The sequence below is a fragment of the Alosa sapidissima genome, chromosome 9 (genome assembly GCF_018492685.1).
Source record: "Alosa sapidissima isolate fAloSap1 chromosome 9, fAloSap1.pri, whole genome shotgun sequence".
Classification (NCBI taxonomy): Eukaryota; Metazoa; Chordata; class Actinopteri; order Clupeiformes; family Clupeidae; genus Alosa; species Alosa sapidissima.
The window spans coordinates 9,972,665-9,999,856 of NC_055965.1; the positions used below are offsets into that span (position 1 = coordinate 9,972,665).

General features: G+C 42.5%; 1 protein-coding gene across 3 annotated transcripts in view; it reads left to right on the plus strand.

The window, feature by feature from the left end:
• The first annotated feature begins 804 nt into the window (after window positions 1-804).
• Window positions 805-27,192, plus strand: part of LOC121718009 (polyunsaturated fatty acid lipoxygenase ALOX15B-like) — a 95,657-nt gene continuing 69,269 nt past the window's right edge. Inside the window, exons 1-9 of one of the 3 annotated variants that reach the window (XM_042102751.1) lie at window positions 809-911; window positions 1,276-1,315; window positions 3,188-3,347; window positions 5,289-5,490; window positions 5,720-5,801; window positions 5,880-6,002; window positions 7,936-8,039; window positions 8,171-8,340; window positions 8,724-8,867. In XM_042102751.1, coding sequence (XP_041958685.1) covers window positions 3,195-3,347; window positions 5,289-5,490; window positions 5,720-5,801; window positions 5,880-6,002; window positions 7,936-8,039; window positions 8,171-8,340; window positions 8,724-8,867 — 978 coding nt within the window. In that variant the 5' untranslated portion in view covers window positions 809-911; window positions 1,276-1,315; window positions 3,188-3,194. Of the gene's footprint in view, window positions 912-1,266; window positions 1,316-3,187; window positions 3,348-5,288; window positions 5,491-5,719; window positions 5,802-5,879; window positions 6,003-7,935; window positions 8,040-8,170; window positions 8,341-8,723; window positions 8,868-27,192 lie in introns of all 3 variants that reach the window. The other 2 variants (XM_042102753.1, XM_042102752.1) reach the window with 2 other exon arrangements.

Sequence of the window (27,192 nt, forward strand, 5' to 3'; positions counted from 1 at the left end):
GCCTAATAAAATTTTATTTTGATACATGGTGTGGCTTCTATATTTTCTAGTGTATTTTGATACATTTAAAATTAGGGTATTTGATATTTTATTTAAAAATACATTTTGATGTATTTTTGCCCATCCCTGACAATACGCATCCTCAAATGGGCTGTGTAGAGAACTTGAAGGTTTCTAGTAGTCACAGTTGTTAACCATATCCATAGCATCAGGTCATATTGTGGTTAAAACGTGTATGTCTGTTAAAAACATGGTCCATTAAAGACTTCTTGAGAACAAGCGTTTGAGAGTGCAGTTTTCAATGTACAGGTTACTCACACACACACACACACACAGACACACTTCCTCTCTCACACCAACCCACTCACACAACCACATGATTACTAGCTCACCCACACTTTCTGAACAATGTTCAACTGAATATTCCCGAGAAATAAACATGATCATCTAATCGGACCACATGGAACCGGTTATGCGGTTACCTGATATCTAGCACCTGATATTGTGGGTTTTTCCCCAATATGTTTTTAAGTGAAGATGTTTCTGGTAGAACATTTCATGCGACAATGTCAACAATATACAGTAGATAGGCATTCTGATCCTGAACTTGCATGAGTCTGACTCAGTTTTCAATTTGCAGTCTGCATATTAAAATGTATAATGTCATGGTTGTCATGGTCCCCAATCCTACTCTCAGGCATTATGTGTTATGACTGAGGGTAGTTGCCTCAGGGTGGTTGTTTAACCAACCACCACAACAGGTATGCTCTTGTGCGTAGGTGTACCTGTGCTTTTAAAAGCAAGGCCACTCATCCCTTCCTTGTCGATGTTTGTCTTGGAGACCTGGATGTAAACCAGTGCTGTCTTGTGAGAAAGCTAGTCCTGCCGACTCTCCTGTTCAGAATATTTTGGTAAGCATTCATGGCCAGCATTTCCTTTGTTGCTTATTTTCTAAAATAATAATAATAATGATAATAATAATAGTAGTATATTTAGTATAACAATAATAATTTAGTATATTAATAATAATAAAAAATATAGTAATAATTCAGTACATTTAGTTCAACATTATTCCACATTCTCCCCCCTCTTAGTTGATGCATTCAAACAGTAGACATAACAATTGGGGGCTAATCTACAGCTAGACACATTGTTGATAGTTGGATATACATGGATAGTTGGATGTACTGGATTTGACCTGATACAAGAGCAGTGCAATACGGAGGCTTCACTGACTCGGTGTTCTTTAAATTCATTGTACTGTAGATACCTCAGCAACAAGGAAAACTCTGTTTGTGGACGACTTTTGACTTTGGTAAGTGCTTTACACCTTAATTAAAGAAGGGTGGACTAGATAGACTTGGAAATGTCGTAACTTAGTTAAAGAACCGATTTGCAATTTCATGGAGTTTGACCTCATTGAACTTGATAGTGAGAATGATTTTTAGGTTTTTATGGATTTTTTATGGATTTGTTGACAATTCATGTAATTGCAAATTCAGTATGCAATTTGATAATGCAATTTGTTAATATGTTTTGCAATTGGCAATTCGAAAGGGTCTTCCTTATTCAGTGGACACATGTGCGACTATAGCCTTTTAACAGCAGTCAAATGATTTAGGTGTGCTTCACACCTTAATTAAAGAAGGGTGGACTAGATAGACTTGCAAATGACGTAACTATAGTTAAACAACCGATTTTGACCTAATTAGAGTGCATGAAAATGCAATCTACTGTTATCCGATTTCTTCTTATTACAGTGCATGAAAATGCACTGTACTGTTCTTCCTAGGCTTCTTATTACAGTGTACTGTTCTTCCTAGGCAACTTCTTATTATTATTCCGCTTACCAATTTTTCCGTACGCAATTTCTCTTGAACAGTTTAACTTAGAAACTTCGTTCAAACTTTGTAACGTAGGTCTTCAAACGGACCAGGTTGCTATGTCTTTTCAACTTTGAAACTTTTGAAACTATTAAAGAAAAACTTTTTAAAAATCCCCATAGACTTAACATTGCCGATTGTGACATCATAATACGGCCATTAAGCAATTAGAATCCTATGCCAGGTGTTCAGGCCACCTGCAGCCTCAGGCTTTAAGCATACAAACTGGCTCTATTAAGACTACACATCCTGTTCAACTGCTTCCTCTGCCAAAAACTTTCAAAATAAAAGTCCTCACTACAATATTTCACTGTTAAACAATTTAACCCTTTAAACTACTGAACTTTTTAACTGTTCAGCCATTGTAACTGTTACTTGTCATCAACTATGACTCCTACCCACTGTAGCTAGTTAGCATGGTTAGCATAGTTAGCATCTTAGCATGTTAGCATTGCTAGCCACCTGGATCAACTGTCAGTTTCTCAGGCTTTAAGCATACAGTATCATCATCATCTATTAAGACTACACATTCTGTTCAACTGTTTCCTCTGTCCACAACTGTTTCAAAATAAAAGTCCTCACTACAATAATTCCCTATTAAATAATTTACAGTGTACTTACAGCACACTGCCCCCACCTACACACTACACACACACACACACACACACACACACAGTCACTGCTCCACTCCCCTCCCGCCCACACACACATCTTCACTGTCATCACTCACATACATCATACATACAGTACTCTGCTTGCAATAGTAAGTCCCAACTGTTTCCTCTGTCCTCAACTTCAAAATAAGTCCTCAATACGATAATTCCCTATTAAATAATTTAACCATTTAAACTATCCAACTTTTTAAATGTTCAACTATTCCAACTGTCAGTTGTCATCAACTACAACTCCCCACCAAACGTTTTTCTCTATCTTACCTCCATCTTTTTACTTGGATTAGATTTTTAAACAATATTCAACAATATTTTATTGAGCAGTCATTTTTCCATTTTCATGCACTCGTAATTCCCAGGAATTACATTCTCTAGTTGAACTTGATAGTGAGAATAATTTTGATCTTTTTATGGATTTGTTGACATTTCATGTAATTGCAAATTATGCATTTTGATCATGCAATTTGTAAATATGTTTTGCAATTGACATAGTTGTCCTTCAATAGTTATCCTTGTCAGTTCCTTATTTAGTGGACACATGTGCGACTATAGCCTTTCAACAGTAATCAAATGATTTATTTTATAAAATAAATTAAATAATTCGCATAATTAATCAATTCTATTACTTTTCAGAATAACCATGGTGATCTACACAGTGACGGCATACACTGGAAACAGGACCTCAGCTGGCACAACTAGCTATATCTCCATCCAATTTCAAGGTCCTGAGGAGGATAGTGATAATATTCCTCTAAATGGGGGAATTCACGCTGTGGGCTTTCATACAGGATCAGTAAGTGCACTCATTTTAAAGCAACAGCTTGGTAGACTAGGTAGACTAGACAACAGCTTGGTAGATTAGACTTGGTTGCCAGTGTGTGTAAGTTATGAGAAAGTGAAAAAGTGTGAGAAAATGTGTTGACATTTTGATGGGTCATCTTGTTTGAATTTGTGCCACCAATTGTTTACTAATAACTAGTCTGTAACCTATTATATTTCAAAAGTTACCTTCCCCATCCTGATTGCAGGAAGCTGTTAGGCCAATCAACTGTTAGCTGATAGACTTACTTGCTGGTTTTATGTTAAACTGCGCAATGCATCTTTAAATATGAATCTATAAACATTGTAAGGGAGGAATGCATCTTTGAATATGAATCTGTAAACATTGTAAGGGAGGAATGATAAACAAATGCAGAAAGGTATGTTTTTTTAAAAGGAGTTACGTTTGCTGTCAATGCTGTCAACAGACACCGAAAGATGAATGCCTCAGTTGTACCAAAACGTAGGAAATACAATGTACAGTTTCTTAAAACCGTGGGCGACTCTATGGAGCACTGCCTTGTGCCACTCTGATCGGCTTCAAGTCGATATAACAGCGATTTGAACTTCCACCTTTTTTCATAAAAACGACAGCCGTCGTGCACAATGGCTGCACAAAATAAGGAGGACAGGATTTTCGGTCACTGAGCACATGTTTTGGTGTAACTGAAACACTCATCTTCAGGTATTTGTTGACAGTGATGACAGCAAACAGGAAACGGATATGCCGACCTCTAGACAAAAACGGAAGTTTGTCACTATGCTACTGCACAGAGCCTATTGTCTTGAATGCAGCCACATGACACTCTTCCATTTACTTACATTGTGTATACTACAGCGCCCACATGTGGTTCAACGTGGCATTACAAGAGATTCAAGCAGGTGCTATACAGTAGCTGGTTTGCATGTTACCTTCAGTGGATATCAGGACTACACGTCAAATCAGAATGTTATTTCCTCACATTCTGTTGTTATTCTGTGTCAAGTGTTGGATGTTTAAAGGTGTTGGATGTCTTGAATGCAGCCAGCCACACCTCACTCTCCCAATTCTTAATTGACTTGCATTGTATTTAATACAGCAGTCAACTGTGGTACAATGTGGCACTAGATCAGGGGTCGGGAACCTTTTTTGCCTGGAGAGCCACTTTTACCAAATTTATTTATTTTTTAATCTCAGAAGAGCTACATAAAGACGGTTACAAGAAAAAGTTTGGATATTTAACATACAGTTACTTTTATTCAACACAGGATTTTTTAATACATATTCTACTAGTTTTAAAAGTAATGTGCAAGTAACTTGAAATGTAAAGTGGAATGACAGAAGTATAGGCCTTAGGCTTCCCATGTAGGCTAAGCACCACCCCCTATTTTCCCAGTGTCCTTTGGTATGCAAAGTAACATCAGCTGTCATCATTTAAGGGCAACTCCATGCAAAACTGTCATATATCCAATCCGATTTCGTTTGATATTGACATGGCAACGAACCGCAAATGTAACAATATTGTGCAGGCTACGGTTACGGAGTCAAGTGTGGTGCCGCATCAGAGGGATCAAAGAGCCGCATGCGGCTCCGGAGCCGCGGGTTGCCGACCTGCACTAGATGGTTTACATGCTAACTTCAGTGGATATCTGGACAACATGGAGCATAGACGTTTTTGACATCGCGTCAAAACAGTTGTGTGTGTGTGTGTGTGTGTGTGTGTCACACACACACACACACACACACACACACACACACACAACGCCTATGCATGTTGTCCAGATATCCACTGAAGTTAGCATGTAAACCATCTAGTGCCACATTGTACCACAGTTGACTGCTGTATTAAATACAATGCCCTTTAAAACAAACAAACAAAAGAAAAGAAAAAGAACTCCACATAGTGCCTTAAAATCGCTTTTCATATCTTTACAGGAGCGGAAATTTGAGGTACACTATAAAAAAGCCCTGGGGGAGCTCGTACTTGTCAAAATCCGCTCCAAGGCCTTTCTGGGTCTTGTCAACGAGTGGTTTTGCGATAAGATCTTGATTACAACACCTGAAGGTGATGAGATGTTGTTTCCTTGCTACCGCTGGCTGGCCTGTAATGAAAAGCTTGTTTTAAGACCTGCTAAAGGTAGGCACTCAGGGTAGACTTCACTAGTACTGGTGTACTTGAGAGTTAATTTGTGATGTCTTACAAACACACAGCCACAGCCACACACACACACAGACACAGCCACACACACACACACACACACACACACACACACACACAAGTTTTGCTTTGGGCTATATTACAATAAACATATACAACATATTCAGATTGCCAATTAATGGTGTTCTTTAATATACTTCCATTTCAGCTTTGCTTGTGTTCAAGGACACCAACCAAGTAGCCCTTCAAGAAAGGAGAAGGCAGCTAGAAAATCGACAGGATGCATTTAGGTTTGGGGACAGCAAATCAAATATTAAATTCAGTTAAGTAAAATCTTTTTCCAATCTGTCTGTATATTCTTCTCACAGGTGGAGTGTGTACGCTGAGGGCACCCCCCACATTATTGATTTTGATTCTGCCCTTGCTCTGCCTGCTGAACTCCGGTTCTCTTACACAAAGAATAATGAGTTTTTTTACACAGCAGGAAAGCAGTAAGTGCCTACATCATTAAATAATAATAATTATAATAATCAAATAATAATAATAATAATAATAATAATAAAGAGAACAGGAAAAAATTGGATAGTCACAGTGGATAGTCATTTATATGTATGTATGTATGTATGTATGTATGTATGTATGTATGTGTGCCCTTATATAATATGTGGACAGTAGGGGTGGAACGGTACACAGAAGTCACGGTTCGGTACGAGTTCAGTACAATGGAGGGAAAAGCAAATCAAAAGTGCAGAAGGCAATTTTTCTTTATTGTGAATGTCTGTAGGCTGTAGGGCCTACTAAAAAATCTCTCCCCTGAGCTACAGTGTAGCTGCAACAGCCTGAAGTGTGCAAAGTAAGTTGTAAACAGTAAACAAGTACCCCACATCATCTACAGACTCAATCTGTAACTTGCAAACAAGATAAGGCAATCAGCTATAAAACTGAAAATAGGCCTACAGCATCTCTTATTTATGACTTTCACTTTCATCCATTTAGAGACTTTCAACATCCGTGTTTGGTTGTATATGGAAGGGTATACAGTTTGCCTCAATATTTTTCAGTGTGTATACAGTAATTGTTATATCCATGATATTATAATAATGAAGAAACGCAGGCCGTATGCAGGTTAGGTTGTTTACTGAATCAAACCACTTGCATGTATATTCCATTCGCCAGTAGGGGGCGATCAATTACCAACAGTTAAAATGCTATCAGAACATAACAATGGATTTTCACCTTATTAACATATTATTTTGTTTATCTTTTAGTTTCATACTACTGTCAAAATGAAACGCGAGAAACACAAAGACGTGCATTTGTAATGACGCGGAAGCGATGCAGGCCATAGTTTTTGTACAGATTGAAGCAGAAATAGGCCTAACACTTTTAAGTTGGTCTGTCACAGTGTGGCATACCACAGCAAGAAAAATGGAAAATGGGTAAACATTTCATGCTTTTCTTCCAAAAAGGTAATGAAATGTTTAGGTAAACTTTACAGTTGAATATAGGGAATTGCCCAAAGGATATCTTCAGGCACCCAGCCTATTCTTAAAACCAGATTCACCAAGATTCTGGCCTTTGGCTTTATGATAAGCATTGTCTATTGTCATTGTTATAGCAGGCCGGGTAGTATATTTAATTGAGTGATGACATTTTGGCTTATTTGAGAAGTATATTTAAGTAGCTGAAATACTCAAATACAATCCCTCAAAGTATTTTACATTTGAGTTTTTCCAATCCTGCAAAATACAAATTTCAAAATACGCTAAAGTAATTAAATACATATTTTAAATACATATAATTGAAATACTGCCCATGTCTGGTGGGTCGCCACCACTCGCCATACCCATCCTTAGTGCTGCTGCTATCTCTGACTGACTCACTCGACCGTCGACCTGACAAAAAAGTGTAACTTACGTAGGCGGACCTCGGCTACCTATGCGCCAATGAGAGCTTCACAGAGCTAAAGCGGGACTACAGATTAGGTGTCCCTAATGAACTCGCGTATCGAACAGTAGTTCTGCATTGCATTAATTAATTCGCGCGCAAGTTTTATTTATTTTCATACCGCGTATTCTCTGTGTAAATTCATGCACCGAACCATGACGCCCGTACCGTTTCGGTTCAATACGAATACATGTACCATTACACCCCTAGTGGACGGTCATTTGTATGTCTGTATGTATGTATGTATGTATGTATGCATGAGTGTGTACCCTTATATGTTGTGTGTGCTTTTCATCTTATAATAACTCATGTGCTGTTAACAATATCAGTTCACTTCTATGCTATTGTGGAGAAAGTCCTAAAAAACAAATCAACATTACTTTTTTTAACTTTATCATATTTTTACCTTTTTTAACGTTTACATATTTTTACCTTTTATTCTTATTAATGGACTGTCTACCAATTCTTTGTGTTAAGGTTAGCTCTTCTGAAGCTAATAGGATTAGCTGATTGCAGAGATTCGTGGGAAAGCATCTGCCAAATGGAGGCGCTCCTTTGCGGAACCAGAAATGAAACCTTGAGTACTCATCTTAAACAACTTCAATGAGCTTAACCTCAATGAGCTTTCTAGAATTATTGTATTAAAAATCAAAATGGCTGACCAGTATATCTGAGCATACTGTACGTTCTTCTAACTTGCCATCCTTTGCAGAATATGTTATAGGGCACTGGGACAAGGACGAGTTCTTTGGCTACCAGTTTCTGAATGGCCTCAACCCCATGGTGATCCAACGCTGCTCAAAGTTGCCTGAGAACTTCCCAGTCACAGAGGAGATGGTCAAAAACCGTCTTGGAAAAAGCACCTTGACGGCAGAGATAGAAGTAGGCTTCTCATTCAGTCAAGTCAAGTCAAGTCAAGTCAGTTTTACGACTTGAATAACGAGAATAACGAACGAAAAACTATCAAAAATAACGTAAATAAAGAGAGAAAACATTTAACTAGACAAATCAATACAAAAAATAAACGTGACATTACATAAAATTACGAACATTACATAAAAACAAACAAAAACATGATGCCAGACGGAGCGGCGTGTCTCGCCAGCGTCCCCGTAACCTAGCAACAGTCAACAGTCTAGCAGCATAATAATAATAATAATAATAATAATAATAATAATATGCTACATTGTATTTTTAAAGAGCCTTTCAAGACACTCAATTAGTTTATTTGTTGTTTTGCCTTTAACTACACCTAATCCATCCAGAATGGGAACATCTTCCTGTGTGACTACAAGATGCTGGATGGACTCATAGGAAATGAGGTGAATGGCGAACAGCAGTTTCTCACCGCTCCTCTGGTGCTGCTCCATCTCAACCATCATGGCAAGATGCTGCCCATCGCCATACAGGTAATCACATCTGAAAAACATTAAGAACAGGGAACAAAAGGAGATATAGTGCTGTGCACCACAAAAATGGTAATTAATAGAAAATTTGGGGGAACGGAAAGGGAAGTCTTAACTCATATTAAAAATGTTATTCCATCTTAGTTTCCCTCCTCTCGAACTGGCCAGCTACAAGGAAATGCCCCCCCTCGCTTTTTTTCTATTAGGGATGGGGTTTGGTGAGACGTGTGGACCATTCACAGTATGTAAATACTGTATCTGGATAAGCATAGTAGCATAAGTGAATGAAGCATGTGTAATGGTAGCCAGGGTGCGATTTGCATAAAGATCTGATGTTTTTATACACAAAAAACATTTTAACACTTTTTGTAACATTCAGCAAAAAATCTCACTTAATTTAAGTTGCTTCGGACAACCTCTTCTCCTCTACGTGGAGTTGTCCTCCATCCTGGGCTACCAGCTCAGTTGCATCAGTTCTAAGATTTTGAGGGTTCGAAAATATGACGATATGCTGCAATGAATCCTTCTTGTTTCCTTTCATTTGTTCAGCTAGCTTTTCCACTGAAACTACCCATTTATAATGGGTTACACAGTTGCCATATAGGCTAATATAATGAACAGTCATTACGCAGCCACTGTCAGCAGCACGAGTGCACGAGCGATGTCAGATTATTATTATGACCGCCGCGCAGCGAACCGGCGGTCATATAGGTTTAGTCAGATTTTTTTTTTTTTTTTTCCGCATGCCCAAATTTCCGTCAATGATTCCCGGGACACTGAAAGACCGGGGTACACGAAACTTGGTGGGCATGTAACCCCACATGGATAGCATGGAACCATCGTTTTTCGTTTTGATCTGTAGCCCCCCCGCTGGACTGGACCCCCGAAAGGAGGGTAGGGCAGACACAGTTTTCTGTGAATATATCGAAAACCGTAGGGTTTAGGAGGACCATTTTTTTTTTGTATGTTGATCTCAAGGGGCCATGTCAACCCATTCCATAACCACTCATTTCATGTATAGCGCCACCTAGTTAAACACAAAAAAGTAAAAATGAGGTGTAATTGAAGGTATCTGTGACCTAACATAGTCAAAACTGCACGAAATTGGAAGTGTAGGATCATTATGACACCCTCTGTATGCACGCCACCCCCCCCCCCCCCGTGCTGGGCCCCCCGAACCGCAAAAAAAAACAGTTTTTCCTAAATAACTACCTGAACCGTGGCACTGAGGATGAAGAATCTTTTATGGTATGTTGGTCTCAAGGGCCCACATCAACCTGGCCCATAATCACTCATTTGTGATTTGCACCCCCACCCCCCCAGTAAAAAATGAAAATGCAATATTATTCTGCTTTAATCGCCCTTATCTTCAGTTAAGATGTTCAGAACTGCACCAAATTTTATGTGTATGATTGACCTGGCACACACACACACACACACACACAGTTTCGTAGAATTTCATCCATAGGGGGGGTCTAAAAAAATTAGGTTATGTGTACATTTAGTGACTGTACACTCATTGGCCTGTAAATGGCGGTGCACACATATACACATGCACACACACAGGCACCCACATACTATCGGTATTAGAACGGCCGATACATAATTACAAATTCAGTAGGATTAAAAGAAAGCCAAAATAAATATTCATCATCATCATCATGGCTGCATTTTCAGTATTGGCGATAAGTAGTCGTTTGTCCACTAGATGGCGCATCGTTGCAGTGAGACGTAATTTTGTTGGAAGTTAAAAGTGGGTTGGAAAAACAATGGACGCTTCCTACAAGGACTGTAATTTACCGCAGCGAACATCTAATAAGTATAGGACGATGTTCACATGAAGTGTAATTCCCATTTCTTCTTGAAGCCGAAATAAATCTGAGGATGTTTATCGGACATGCTTGGTTTTTACTGCAGGTACGTTAATCTTGTAATATCAATAAGGACCTAGGTAATGTTACCGTTAGCGTTGGTTGAGTGATGGAGGCCCATTTGATTGATTGCATTTGTAGAAAACTATAAATGCGGTTATACCAAGCAAATTGATAGCAGCACTGTTTGTATCTTTCGACTGTCATTTATTGCACGTGCTACAAAATCATTCTGTGCAATGGAAGATTTACCAACGTTACACCGGTCTGATACAGTTTTGCCTATACATGCGTGAGACTGAGATGCCTGTTTATTTTGTTTTAAGTGCGTGCAGGGTGTGAGAGGGGAATCGATGTGCTTTGATTCCAGCTTGGTAGTTGTAGTCTGTGAAATTAAAAAGCATGTGTGTGTGAAGTATCCAAACAATGACATCTTCATTTCATTATGGCTGCTTTAGCAACACACCTTAAGCTGTGTAGTGGGTCCCATTTAGAAGTGGCTACTTCATTCGCGCTTTCCTTGACTCATGGAGCTGCGTGAATGTTATTACAACTTTTCGCCACAATATGGCAGTTTAAGTCCGCTTGATACTGTAAGGCGTAAGCCATTGGTTTCCAAAGGAGATTTTATTTGTGTCGCCAGCATAGCCTATTGACAATTTATGTTGTAAATAGGCCTACCTTATAATCCTACCTGTAGCTTAGGGAAGCTATCAGCTTTCTATTAGGATCTAGTTTGTTAGTTACAGTTTTGTCATAACTCCCTGATGCATTTTTGCATTTAGAATAGCCAGAGCGTGTATATCTCAATCGGAAAATTAAACAATATCGGGTGCCTATGGACCAGACTAGCCATGGACCTCAGTTACACAATGCAAGGGAACATGAATCAGCCTATATTTGCACGAACAATAACGGACAAAAGCTCTTCAACTTTGGCCCGTTAAAATGTGTATGAACAGTCTAGCGACACATTTCATCAAGGCCCATTTGGACATGTCAGTTATTTGCACCACTGGTTAGATGTAAAATAGCATTTCGTTTCAGACTACTGTTACTTAATTTGTGCATTAACAATAACGTTTCAGACTACTGTTACTTAATTTGTGCATTGACAATAAAGTATTACATGAACTAAAGATGACTAAAATCTTATGTAGAAGAAGAAACATTCACAAAAAATCCATCCATCCAAAAATGACCTTTGTTTTTGATAGCTGTTGAAAACGGCATGGAACTGACAGAGATGTTTTTGTTTATAAATACATCAAAAATAAATAAATAAATAAATAACATTATGCTGATACCTTTTGCTTTTTCCAAATACAATGTAGCCTACAGGTGTAAACTGTGACCTTTCATCAATCCAGTTGCAATGGATGAACTGTGATGAACTGCCCTACTTGTGATTGTTTAGAGATTTTAAAGGTTTTATAACAATGCTACATCTTCTTTGGCTATTCTACAATCTATTCACCTTTTCAGCACCAGTAGGCTACTTTCTGTGCAGCCGCACACACACACACACTCAGGCATGCCAAACAAGCATACACAAAAGTTTCAAGAGTGGGGGATGGAGTAAAATATGGAGAGAAATTGAAGTGTGATTTATTTTCGTGGAACGGATGTACAGGACTGAGCGACGGTCATATTTTGTACCGCTATGCGGTACATCTAGTTGGGGGCCAAGCAGCGAAGCTGCGAGGCAACCATTGTGTTTCTATTTGTTCTTATTGGGGGCCAAGCAGCGAAGCTGCGAGGACCTCATTGTGTTTCTATGTTTTCTTCCCTATTATTGGGGGCCAAGCAGCGAAGCTGCGAAGGCACCCATTGTGTTTGTTAGTTTTCTTATTATTGGGGGCCAAGCAGCGAAGCTGCGAAGGCACCCATTGTGTTTCTATTTGTTCTTATTATTGGGGGCCAAGCAGCGAAGCTGCGAAGCCCCATTGTGTTTCTATGATTTCTTACTATTATTATTATTATTTAACATCTTTCTTCCGCCATGGGAGTCTATGGCAGCCCATAGAACCGTCTGGTAAAAAGTTGTGAAATTTGGCACACCGATTGGGGACAGTCCCATGATTAATTTCACCAAGTTTCATGTCGGCTCCTCGAGGGCTCTAGCGCCACCAACAGGCCAAAGTTGGACGTGCGTTCACGCACGTAACTTTTGACCTGTTGATCCGATTTTGAAAAATGAGGTACCGTTGGAATCCTTGGACCAAGCCGAGTTCAACGCACCCTATGACGTCATTTTCCGCCATGATGGATTTTCCGCCATATTGGATTTTAGTGAAAGTGAAACTAAAACTTCACAGGTCACAAATTTTATCCGATCGTCACCAAACTTGACACACATGCTCTTCAGACCAAGCCGCACAAAAGTTATCACTTTTCGTCTTCGGAACTCAAACCGTTTGACCGTAACAGCCAATCGAAATATGCGGCGAAGCCGCCAAACAGGAAGTGAGCTCATATCTCAGCAACCCATTCATCTATCATAACCAAACTTAGTACATGGACTCAGGACCCAATCAGGGGGACGCTCAAGAAATCTGGTGACCTTTGACCTCTAGGGGGCGCTGTAATTAAGAAACATGCCTTTTGGCCTGTAGCAGCAGTTGTGCTTAGAATTAAAACCCACTAGTGGTGTCTGGTACTACTGTTGAAGGTCCTTAGGCCAACCCAAGCCAACTTGTGATGTCATCGTAATTGATTCGGCCGCCATATTGGATTAAATCAAAAACACAAAAAAGTTTTGGCAGGTCACAAATTTTATCTGTTCCTCACCAAAATTGGCAGAGACCATCTTCAGACCATGCCTGATGAGTGCATTGCTTTCTGGAACAATTGACAGAAGCTTTGGCCTGTACCAGCCAATCAAAATTTGCGGCGAAGCCGCCAAACAGGAAGTGATTTCATATCTCAGGAACGCTTTCATGTATCAAAACCAAACTTAGTACATGTAACTCAGACCACATCGGGAGGACGCTCAGGAAATTTGGTGACATTTGACCTCTAGGGGGCTCCGTAATTGACAAAAATGCATTTTGGCCAGTAGTTGCTGATGCGCATTATTTTGCAATGGAAGTCAATGGCAGCCCATAGAACCGTCTGGTAAAAAGTTATACAATTTTGCACACTAATTGGGGACAGTCCAATAATTCATTTCACCAAGTTTCATGCCGGCACCTCAAGCGCTCTAGCGCCACCAACAGGCCAAAGTTGGACTTGTGTTTACGGACGTAACTTTTGACCTGTTGACCCGAATGGCAAAATGAGGTATCATTGAAATCCTTGGGCCAAGCCGAGTTCAACACACCCTATGACGTCAATTTTTGACCTCTGTGTTTAAATCACAGCAAGTGTGATCATATCTCAGTCAATTTTTTATTTTTGATGTGAAACTGATGACAGCAAGTTCCATCTAGTTCATTCTAATGTGTGCTTGCAAGGGTGGGACGGGGTGGGATGGGCAGGGGCGGTTGCGGCGGTGGGCTGGCAGGGGGAGGGGGCGGCGACACTCAGCCCTGGTTCAGCCCCACAAAATCAGTTATGTTTTGATGTGAAACTTGACCTTGTAACTCAGCCAATCTTGGGTTGTATGGCATGGAACTTGCTGTGACTGCTTAAGGCTATATGTCTGATGCAACAGCATTGACTTACATGGCAAATCTGGCCTGCTGATCTCACTGCTTGGCCCCCTCATTGCTGCTTGCAGCTATATTTATTATTATTATTATTATTCCGCCATTGAAGTCAATGGCAGCCCATAGAACCGTCTGGTGAAAAGTTGTGAAATTTGGCACACTGATTAGGGATAGTCCCATAATTCATTTCACCAAGTTTCATACCGGCACCTTGAGCGCTCTAGCGCCACCAACAGGCCAAAGTTGGACTTGCGTTCACGCACGTAACTTCTGACCTGTTGACCCGATTGTCAAAAATGAGGTATCGTTGGAATCCTTGGACCAAGCCGAGTTCAACGCACCCTATGACGTCATTTTCCGCCATGATGGATTTTCCGCCATATTGGATTTTAGTGAAAGTGAAACTAAAACTTCACAGGTCACAAATTTTGTCCGATCGTCACCAAACTTGACACACATGCTCTTCAGACCAAGCCGCACAAAAGTTATTCTTTTTCGTCTTCGGAACTAAAACCGTTCGCGCGTAACAGCCAATCGAAATTTGCGGCGAAGCCGCCAAACAGGAAGTGAGCTCATATCTCAGCAACCCATTGATCTATCATAACCAAACTAAGTCCATGGACTCAGGACCCAATCAGGGGGACACTCAAGAAATTTGGTGACCTTTGACCTCTAGGGGGCGCTGTAATTAAGAAACATGCCTTTTGGCCTGTAGCTGCAGTTGTGCTTAGAATTGAAACCCACTAGTGGTGTCTGGTACTACTGTTGAAGGTCCTTAGGCCGACCCAAGCCAACTTGTGATGTCATCGTAATTGATTCGGCCGCCATATTGGATTTAATCAAAAACACGTACACGTTTTTGCAGGTCACAAATTTCAGCGGATCCTCACCAAAATTTGCAGAGACCATCTACAGACCATGCCTGATGAGTGCATTGCTTTCTGGAACAATTGACAGAGGCATTGGCCTGTACCAGCCAATCAAAATTTGCGGCGAAGCCGCCAAACAGGAAGTGATGTCATATCTCAGCAACACTTTCATGTATCAAAACCAAACTTAGTACATGTACCTCAGACCACATCGGGAGGATGCTCAAGAAATTTGGTGACATTTGACCTCTAGGGGGCTCCGTAATTGACAAAAATGCATTTTGGTCAGTAGTTGCTGATGCGCATTATTTTGCAATGGAAGTCAATGGCAGCCCATAGAACCGTCTGGTAAAAAGTTATACAATTTTGCACACTAATTGGGGACAGTCCAATAATTCATTTCACCAAGTTTCATGCCGGCACCTCAAGCGCTCTAGCGCCACCAACAGGCCAAAGTTGGACTTGTGTTTACGGACGTAACTTTTGACCTGTTGACCCGAATGGCAAAATGAGGTATCATTGGAATCCTTGGGCCAAGCCGAGTTCAACACACCCTATGACGTCAATTGTTGACCTCTATGTTTAAATCACAGCAAGTGTGATCATATATCAGTCAATCTTTTATTTTTGATGTGAAACTGATGACAGCAAGTTCCATCTAGTTCATTCTAATGTGTGCGTGCAAGGGTGGGACGGGGTGGGATGGGCAGGGGCGGTTGCGGCGGTGGGCTGGCTGGGGGAGGGGGCGGCGACACTCAGCCCTGGTTCAGCCCCACAAAATCAGTTATGTTTTGATGTGAAACTTGACCTTGTAACTCAGCCAATCTTGGGTTGTATGGCATGGAACTTGCTGTGACTGCTTAAGGCTATATGTCTGATGCAACGGCATTGACTTACATGGTTAATCTGGCCTGCTGAACTAACTGCTTGGCCCCCTCATTGCTGCTTGCAGCTATATTTATTATTACGCTTCCGTCATTGAAGTCAATGGCAGCCCATAGAACCGTCTGGTGAAAAGTTGTGAAATTTGGCACACTGATTAGGGACAGTCCCATGATTAATTTCACCAAGTTTCATGTCGGCACCCCGAGGGCTCTAGCGCCACCAACAGGCCAAAGTTGGACGTGCGTTCACGCACGTAACTTTTGACCTGTTGATCCGATTTTGAAAAACGAGGTATCGTTGGAATCCTTGGACCAAGCCGAGTTCAACGCACCCTATGACGTCATTTTCCGCCATGATGGATTTTCCGCCATATTGGATTTTAGTGAAAGTGAAACTAATCTTTCACAGGTCACAAATTTTGTCCGATCGTCACCAAACTTGACACACATGATCTTCAGACCATGCCTCATTAATGCATTGCTTTTTGTCTTCGGAACTAAAACCGTTCGCCCGTAACAGCCAATCGAAATATGCGGCGAAGCCGCCAAACAGGAAGTGAGCTCATATCTCAGCAACCCATTCACCTATCATAACCAAACTTAGTCCATGGACTCAGGATCCAATCAGGGGGACGCTCAAGAAATCTGGTGACCTTTGACCTCTAGGGGGCGCTGTAATTAAGAAACATGCCTTTTGGCCTGTAGCAGCAGTTGTGCTTAGAATTAAAACGCACTAGTGGTGTCTGGTAATACTGTTGGAGGTCCATAGGCCAACCCAAGCCAACTTGTGATGTCATCGTAATTGATTCGGCCGCCATATTGGATTTAATCAAAAACACGTACGAATTTTCGCAGGTCACAAATTTCAGTGGATCCTCAACAAAATTGGCAGAGATCATCTTCAGACCATGCCTTATCAGTGCATTGCTTTCTGGAACAATTGACAGAAGCATTCGGCTGTAACAGCCAATCGAAATTTGCAGCGAAGCCGCCAAAAAGGAAGTGAGCTCATATCTCAGCAACCCTTGCATGTATCAAAGCCAAACTGGGTGCATAGACTCAGGACCCAATCAGGGGGACACTCAATAAATCTGGTGACCTTTGACCTCTAGGGGGCGCTGTAATTAAGAAACATGCCTTTTGGCCTGTAGCTGCTGTTGTGTTTGGAATTAAAATGCACTAGTGGTGTCTGGTAACACTGTTGGAGGTCCTTAGGCCGACCCAAGCGAACTTGTGATGTCATCGTAATTGATTCGGCCGCCATATTGGATTTAATCAAAAACACGTACAAGTTTTCACAGGTCACAAATTTCAGCGGATTCTCACCAAAATTGGCAGAGACCATCTTCAGACCATAATCTATCAATATATTGCTTTCTGGAACAATTGGCAAAAGCATTCGCTTGTAACAGTCAATCAAAATTGGTGGCGAAGCCGCCAAACAGGAAGTGAGCTCATATCTCAACAACCCTGCCATGTATCATAACCAAACTTACTATATGGATTCATGACCCCATTAGGAGGACGCTCAAAAAATTTGGTGACCTTTGACCTGTAGGAGGTGCTGCAATTAGCAATATTGCATTTTGATGTGTAGTTGCTGATGTGTTTTATCAATCTTTTATTTTTTGATGTGAAACTGATGACAACATGTTCCATCCAGTTAATTCTAATGCGTGCGTGCAAGGGCATGGCAGGATGGGGTGGGACGGGCTGGGGTGATTAGGTGGGGGGGCTGGCTGGCGGAGGCGTGGCAATACTCAGCCCTGTTTCAGCCCTGTTGATCACGGGTGTCTGCTGAGTTCTATCTTGTCGCCGTAGCTACTCCGGCCTATTCTGCTTGGCCCCCTCATTGCTGCTTGCAGCTATATTTATTATTATTGGGGGCCAAGCAGCGAAGCTGCGAAGGCACCCATTGTTTTTCTATTTGTTCTTATTATTATTATTATTATTATTATTATTCCGCCATTAAAGTCAATGGCAGCCCATAGAACCGTCTGGTGAAAAGTTGTGAAATTTGGCACACTGATTAGGGACAGTCCCATGATTAATGTCACCAAGTTTCATGATGGCACCTCAAGCACTCTAGCGCCACCAACAGGCCAAAGTTGGACTTGCGTTCACGCACGTAACTTTTGACCTGTATGGCCGATTGTCAAAAATGAGGTATCGTTGGAATCCTTGGACCAAGCCGAGTTCAACGCAACCTATGACGTCAATTTCCGCCATGATGGATTTTCCGCCATATTGGATTTCATCAAAAACACTAATAAGTCTTCACAGGTCACAAATTTGGTCCAATCGACACCAAACTTCACAGATATCATCTACAGTCGATGCCCCATTAATGTATTGCTTTTTGTATTCAGAACTAAAACCGCTCGTGCGTTACAGCCAATCGAAGTTTGCAGCGAAGCCGCCAAACAGGAAGTGAGCTCATATCTCAGCAACCCATTCATCTATCATAACCAAACTTAGTCCATGGACTCAGGACCCAATCAGGGGGACGCTCAAGAAATCTGGTGACCTTTGACCTCTAGGGGGCGCTGTAATTGAGAAACAGGCCTTTTGGCCTGTAGCTGCTGTTGTGCTTAGAATTAAAACGCACTACTGGTGTCTGGTAATACTGTTGGAGGTCCTTAGGCCGTCCCAAGCCAATTTGTGATGTCATCGTAATTGATTCGGCCGCCATATTGGATTTAATCAAAAACACGTAGAAATTTTCGCAGGTCACAAATTTCAGTGGATCCTCACCAAAATTGGCAGAGATCATCTTCAGACCATGCCTTATCAGTGCATTGCTTTCTGGAACAATTGACAGAAGCATTCGGCTGTAACAGCCAATCGAAATTTGCGGCGAAGCCGCCAAACAGGAAGTGAGCTCATATCTCAGCAACCCTTGCATGTATCAAAGCCAAACTGGGTGCATAGACTCAGGACCCAATCAGGGGGACACTCAATAAATCTGGTGACCTTTGACCTCTAGGGGGTGCTGTAATTAAGAAACATGCCTTTTGGCCTGTAGCTGCTGTTGTGTTTGAAATTACAATGCACTAGTGGTGTCTGGTAATACTGTTGGAGGTCCTTAGGCCGACCCAAGCGAATTTGTGATGTTATAGTAATTGATTCGGCCGCCATATTGGATTTAATCAAAAACACGTATAAGTTTTCACAGGTCACAAATTTCAGCGAATTCTCACCAAAATTGGCAGAGACCATCTTCAGACCATAATCTATCAATATATTGCTTTTTGGAACAATTGGCAAAAGCATTCGCTTGTAACAGTCAATCAAAATTGGTGGCGAAGCCGCCAAACAGGAAGTGAGCTCATATCTCAACAACCCTGCCATGTATCATAACCAAACTTACTATATGGATTCATGACCCCATTAGGAGGACGCTCAAAAAATTTGGTGACCTTTGACCTGTAGGAGGTGCTGCAATTAGCAATATTGCATTTTGATGTGTAGTTGCTGATGTGTTTTATCAATCTTTTATTTTTTGATGTGAAACTGATGACATCATGTTCCATCCAGTTAATTCTAATGCGTGCGTGCAAGGGCATGGCAGGACGGGGTGGGACGGGCTGGGGTGATTAGGTGGGGGGGGCTGGTTGGCGGAGGCGTGGCAATACTCAGCCCTGTTTCAGCCCTGTTGATCGCGGGTGTCTGCTGAGTTCTATCTTGTCGCCGTAGCTACTCCGGCCTATTCTGCTTGGCCCCCTCATTGCTGCTTGCAGCTATATTTATTATTATTCCGCCATGGAAGTCTATGGCAGCCCATAGAACCGTCTGGTGAAAAGTTTTGAAATTTGGCACACTGATTAGGGACAGTCCCATGATTAATGTCACCAAGTTTCATGATGGCACCTAGAGCACTCTAGCGCCACCAACAGGCCAAAGTTGGACGTGCGTTCATGCACGTAACTTTTGACCCGTATGGCCGATTGTCAAAAATGAGGTATCGATGGAATCCTTGGACCAAGCCGAGTTCAATGCACCCTATGACGTCATTTTCCGCCATGATGGATTTTCCGCCATATTGGATTTTAGTGAAAGTGAAACTAAAACTTCACAGGTCACAAATTTTGTCCGATCGTCACCAAACTTGACACACATGCTCTTCAGACCAAGCCGCACAAAAGTTATTCCTTTTCGTCTTCAGAACTAAAACCGTTCGCGCGTAACAGCCAATCGAAATTTGCGGCGAAGCCGCCAAACAGGAAGTGAGCTCATATCTCAGCAACCCATTCATCTATCATAACCAAACTTAGTCCATGGACTCAGGACCCAATCAGGGGGATGCTCAAGAAATCTGGTGACCTTTGACCTCTAGGGGGCGCTGTAATTAAGAAACATGCCTTTTGGCCTGTAGCAGCAGTTGTGCTTAGAATTAAAACCCATTAGTGGTGTCTGGTACTACTGTTGAAGGTCCTTAGGCCGACCCAAGCCAACTTGTGATGTCATCGTAATTGATTCGGCCGCCATATTGGATTAAATCAAAAACACAAAAAAGTTTTGGCAGGTCACAAATTTCATCTGTTCCTCACCAAAATTGGCAGAGACCATCTTCAGACCATGCCTGATGAGTGCATTGCTTTCTGGAACAATTGACAGAAGCTTTGGCCTGTACCAGCCAATCAAAATTTGCGGCGAAGCCGCCAAACAGGAAGTGATTTCATATCTCAGGAACGCTTTCATGTATCAAAACCAAATTTAGTACATGTACCTCAGACCCCATCGGGAGGACGCTCAAGAAATTTGGTGACATTTGACCTCTAGGGGGCACCGTAATTGACAAAAATGCATTTTGGCCAGTAGTTGCTGATGCACATTATTTTGCAATGGAAGTCAATGGCAGCCCATAGAACCGTCTGGTAAAAAGTTATACAATTTTGCACACTAATTGGGGACAGTCCAATAATTCATTTCACCAAGTTTCATGCCGGCACCTCAAGCGCTCTAGCGCCACCAACAGGCCAAAGTTGGACTTGTGTTTACGGACGTAACTTTTGACCTGTTGACCCGAATGGCAAAATGAGGCATCATTGGAATCCTTGGGCCAAGCCGAGTTCAACACACCCTATGACGTCAATTGTTGACCTCTATGTTTAAATCACGGCAAGTGTGATCATATCTCAGTCAATCTTTTATTTTTGATGTGAAACTGATGACAGCGAGTTCCATCCAGTTAATTCTAATGCGTGCGTGCAAGGGTGGGGCGGGGTGGGATGGGCAGGGGCAGTTGCGGCGGTGGGCTGGCTGGGGGAGGGGGCGGCGACACTCAGCCCTGGTTCAGCCCCACAAAATCAGTTATGTTTTGATGTGAAACTTGACCTTGTAACTCAGCCAATCTTGGGTTGTATGGCATGGAACTTGCTGTGACTGCTTAAGGCTATATGTCTGATGCAACGGCATTGACTTACATGGCAAATCTGGCCTGCTGATCTCACTGCTTGGCCCCCTCATTGCTGCTTGCAGCTATATTTGGGGGCCAAGCAGCGAAGCTGCAGGGCAACCCATAGTGATTCTATGTTTTCTTCCCTATTATTATTATTATTACGCTTCCGCCATGGGAGTCTATGGCAGCCCATAGAACCGTCTGGTAAAAAGTTGTGAAATTTGGCACACCAATTGGGGACAGGCCAATAATTAACTGCACCATGTTTCATGCCGGCACCTCCAGCGCTCTAGCGCCACCAACAGGCCAAAGTTGGACGTGCGTTCACGCACGTAACTTTTGACCTGTTGATCCGATTTTGAAAAATGAGGTACCGTTGGAATCCTTGGACCAAGCCGAGTTCAACGCACTCTATGACGTCATTTTCCGCCATGATGGATTTTCCGCCATATTGGATTTTAGTGAAAGTGAAACTAATTTTTCACAGGTCACAAATTTTGTCCGATCGTCACCAAACTTGACACACATGATCTTGAGACCATGCCTCATTAACGCATTGTTTTTTGTCTTCGGAACTAAAACCGTTCGCACGTAACAGCCAATCGAAGTTTGCGGCGAAGCCGCCAAACAGGAAGTGAGCTCATATATCAGCAACCCATTCATCTGTCATAACCAAACTTAGTACATGTACTCAGGACCCAATCAGGGGGACGCTCAAGAAATCTGGTGACCTTTGACCTCTAGGGGGCGCTGTAATTAAGAAACATGCCTTTTGGCCTGTAGCTGCAGTTGTGTTTAGAATTAAAATGCACTAGTGGTGTCTGTTAATACTGTTGGAGGTCCTTAGGCCGACCCAAGCCAACTTGTGATGTCATCGTAATTGATTCGGCCGCCATATTGGATTTAATCAAAAACACGTACAAGTTTTTGCAGGTCACAAATTTCATCTGTTCTTCACCAAAATTGGTAGAGACCATCTTCAGACCATGCCTGATGAGTGCATTGCTTTCTGGAACAATTGACAGAAGCATTGACCTGTACCAGCCAATCGAAATTTGCGGCGAAGCCGCCAAACAGGAAGTGATTTCATATCTCAGCAACGCTTTCATGTATCAAAACCAAATTTAGTACATGTACCTCAGACCCCATCGGGAGGACGCTCAAGAAATTTGGTGACATTTGACCTCTAGGGGGCACCGTAATTGACAAAAATGCCGTTTGGCCAGTAGTTGCTGATGCGCATTATTTTGCAATGGAAGTCAATGGCAGCCCATAGAACCGTCTGGTAAAAACTTATACAATTTTGCACACTAATTGGGGACAGTCCAATAATTCATTTCACCAAGTTTCATGCCGGCACCTCAAGCGCTCTAGCGCCACCAACAGGCCAAAGTTGGACTTGTGTTTACGGACGTAACTTTTGACCTGTTGACCCGAATGGCAAAATGAGGTATCATTGGAATCCTTGGGCCAAGCCGAGTTCAACACACCCTATGACGTCAATTGTGGACCTCTATGTTTAAATCACAGCAAGTGTGATCATATCTCAGTCAATCTTTTATTTTTGATGTGAAACTGATGACAGCGAGTTCCATCCAGTTAATTCTAATGCGTGCGTGCAAGGGTGGGGCGGGGTGGGATGGGCAGGGGCGGTTGCGGCGGTGGGCTGGCTGGGGGAGGGGGCGGCGACACTCAGCCCTGGATCAGCCCCACAAAATCAGTTATGTTTTGATGTGAAACTTGACCTTGTAACTCAGCCAATCTTGGGTTGTATGGCATGGAACTTGCTGTGACTGCTTAAGGCTATATGTCTGATGCAACAACATTGACTTACATGACAAATCTGGCCTGCTGATTTCACTGCTTGGCCCCCTCATTGCTGCTTGCAGCTATATTTGGGGGCCAAGCAGCGAAGCTGCGAAGGCACCCATTGTTTTTCTATTTGTTCTTATTATTATTATTATTATTATTATTATTATTATTATTCCGCCATTAAAGTCAATGGCAGCCCATAGAACCGTCTGGTGAAAAGTTGTGAAATTTGGCACACTGATTAGGGACAGTCCCATGATTAATGTCACCAAGTTTCATGATGGCACCTCAAGCACTCTAGCGCCACCAACAGGCCAAAGTTGGACTTGCGTTCACGCACGTAACTTCTGACCTGTTGACCCGATTGTCAAAAATGAGGTATCGTTGGAATCCTTGGACCAAGCCGAGTTCAACGCACCCTATGACGTCATTTTCCGCCATGATGGATTTTCCGCCATATTGGATTTTAGTGAAAGTGAAACTAAAACTTCACAGGTCACAAATTTTGTCCGATCGTCACCAAACTTGACACACATGATCTTCAGCCCAAGCCTCACAAAAGATACTCCTTTTCGTCTTCGGAACTCAAACCGTTCGCCCGTAACAGCCAATCGAAATATGCGGCGAAGCCGCCAAACAGGAAGTGAGCTCATATCTCAGCAACCCATTGATCTATAATAACCAAACTTATTCCATGGACTCAGGACCCAATCTGGGGGACGCTCAAGAAATTTGGTGACCTTTGACCTCTAGGGGGCGCTGTAATTAAGAAACATGCCTTTTGGCCTGTAGCAGCAGTTGTGCTTAGAATTAAAACGCACTAGTGGTGTCTGGTGATACTGTTGGAGGTCCTTAGGCCAACCCAAGCCAACTTGTGATGTCATCGTAATTGATTCGGCCGCCATATTGGATTTAATCAAAAACACGTACGAATTTTCGCAGGTCACAAATTTCAGTGGATCCTCAACAAAATTGGCAGAGATCATCTTCAGACCATGCCTTATCAGTGCATTGCTTTCTGGAACAATTGACAGAAGCATTCGGCTGTAACAGCCAATCGAAATTTGCGGCGAAGCCGCCAAACAGGAAGTGAGCTCATATCTCAGCAACCCTTGCATGTATCAAAGCCAAACTGGGTGCATAGACTCAGGACCCAATCAGGGGGACACTCAATAAATCTGGTGACCTTTGACCTCTAGGGGGCGCTGTAATTAAGAAACATGCCTTTTGGCCTGTAGCTGCTGTTGTGTTTGGAATTAAAATGCACTAGTGGTGTCTGGTAACACTGTTGGAGGTCCTTAGGCCGACCCAAGTGAACTTGTGATGTCATCGTAATTGATTCGGCCGCCATATTGGATTTAATCAAAAACACGTACAAGTTTTCACAGGTCACAAATTTCAGCGGATTCTCACCAAAATTGGCAGAGACCATCTTCAGACCATAATCTATCAATATATTGCTTTCTGGAACAATTGGCAAAAGCATTCGCTTGTAACAGTCAATCAAAATTGGTGGCGAAGCCGCCAAACAGGAAGTGAGCTCATATCTCAACAACCCTGCCATGTATCATAACCAAACTTACTATATGGATTCATGATCCCATTAGGAGGACGCTCAAAAAATTTGGTGACCTTTGACCTGTAGGAGGTGCTGCAATTAGCAATATTGCATTTTGATGTGTAGTTGCTGATGTGTTTTATCAATCTTTTATTTTTTGATGTGAAACTGATGACAACATGTTCCATCCAGTTAATTCTAATGCGTGCGTGCAAGGGCATGGCAGGATGGGGTGGGACGGGCTGGGGTGATTAGGTGGGGGGGCTGGCTGGCGGAGGCGTGGCAATACTCAGCCCTGTTTCAGCCCTGTTGATCACGGGTGTCTGCTGAGTTCTATCTTGTCGCCGTAGCTACTCCGGCCTATTCTGCTTGGCCCCCTCATTGCTGCTTGCAGCTATATTTGGGGGCCAAGCAGCGAAGCTGCGAAGCCCCATTGTTTTTCTATGATTTCTTATTGGGGGCCAAGCAGCGAAGCTGCGAAGCCCCATTGTGTTTCTATGATTTCTTACTATTATTATTATTATTTAACATCTTTCTTCCGCCATGGGAGTCTATGGCAGCCCATAGAACCGTCTGGTAAAAAGTTGTGAAATTTGGCACACCGATTGGGGACAGTCCCATGATTAATTTCACCAAGTTTCATGTCGGCTCCTCGAGGGCTCTAGCGCCACCAACAGGCCAAAGTTGGATGTGCGTTCACGCACGTAACTTTTGACCCGTTGATCCGATTGTCAAAAATTAGGTATTGTTAGAATCCTTGGACCAAGCCGAGTTCAACGCACCCTATGACGTCAATTTCCGCCATGATGGATTTTCCGCCATTTTGGATTTCATCAAAAACACTAAAAAGTCTTCAAAGGTCACAAATTTTGTCCGATCGACACCAAATCTGACACACTTGATCTTCAGACCAAGCCTCACAAAAGTTATTCATTTTCGTCTTCGGAACTCAAACCGTTCGCCCGTAACAGCCAATCGAAATATGCGGCGAAGCCGCCAAACAGGAAGTGAGCTCATATCTCAGCAACCCTTGCATGTATCAAAGCCAAACTTGGTGCATGGACTCAGGACCCAATCAGGGGGACGCTCAAGAAATCTGGTGACCTTTGACCTCTAGGGGGCGCTGTAATTAAGAAACATGCCTTTTGGCCTGTAGCTGCTGTTGTGCTTAGAATTAAAACGCACTAGTGGTGTCTGGTAATACTGTTGGAGTTCCTTAGGCCGACCCAGGCCAACTTGTGATGTCATCGTAATTGATTCGGCCGCCATATTGGATTTAATCAAAAACACGTACGAATTTTCGCAGGTCACAAATTTCAGCGGATCCTCACCAAAATTGGCAGAGAACATCTTCAGACCATGCCTTATCAGTGCATCGCTTTTTGGAACGATTGACAGTAGCATTCGGCTGTAACAGCCAATCGAAACTTGCGGCGAAGCCGCCAAACAGGAAGTGAGCTCATATCTCAGCAACCCTGCCATGTATCATCACCAAACTTACTACATATATTCATGACCCCATTAGGAGGACGCTCAAGAAATTTGGTGACCTTTGACCTGTAGGGGGTGCTGCAATTAGCAATGTTGCATTTTGATCTGTAGTTGCGATGTGTTTTATCGATCTTTTATTTTTGGATGTGAAACAGATGACAACATATTCCATCCAGTCATTCTAATGCGTGCGTGGTAGGGCGGGGCGGGACGGGGTGGGATGGGCAGGGGTGATTAGGTGGGGGGGCTGGCTGGCGGAGGCGGTGGCAGTACTCAGCCCTGTTTCAGCCCTACAAAATCAGTTATGTTTGATGTGACACTTGTTGAAAGTGATGATCGCGAGTGTCTGCTGAGTTCTATCTTGTCGCCGTGGCTACTCCGGCCTATACTGCTTGGCCCCCTCATTGCTGCTTGCAGCTATATTTGGGGGCCAAGCAGCGAAGCTGCGAGGCAACCCATAGTGATTCTATGTTTTCTTCCCTATTATTATTATTACGCTTCCGCCATGGGAGTCTATGGCAGCCCATAGAACCGTATGGTAAAAAGTTGTGAAATTTGGCACACCGATTGGGGACAGGCCCATGATTAATTTCACCAAGTTTCATGTCGGCTCCTCGAGGGCTCTAGCGCCACCAACAGGCCAAAGTTGGACGTGCGTTCACGCACGTAACTTTTGACCTGTTTATCCGATTTTGAAAAATGAGGTACCGTTGGAATCCTTGGACCAAGCAGAGTTCAACGCACCCTATGACGTCATTTTCCGCCATGATGGATTTTCCGCCATTTTGAATT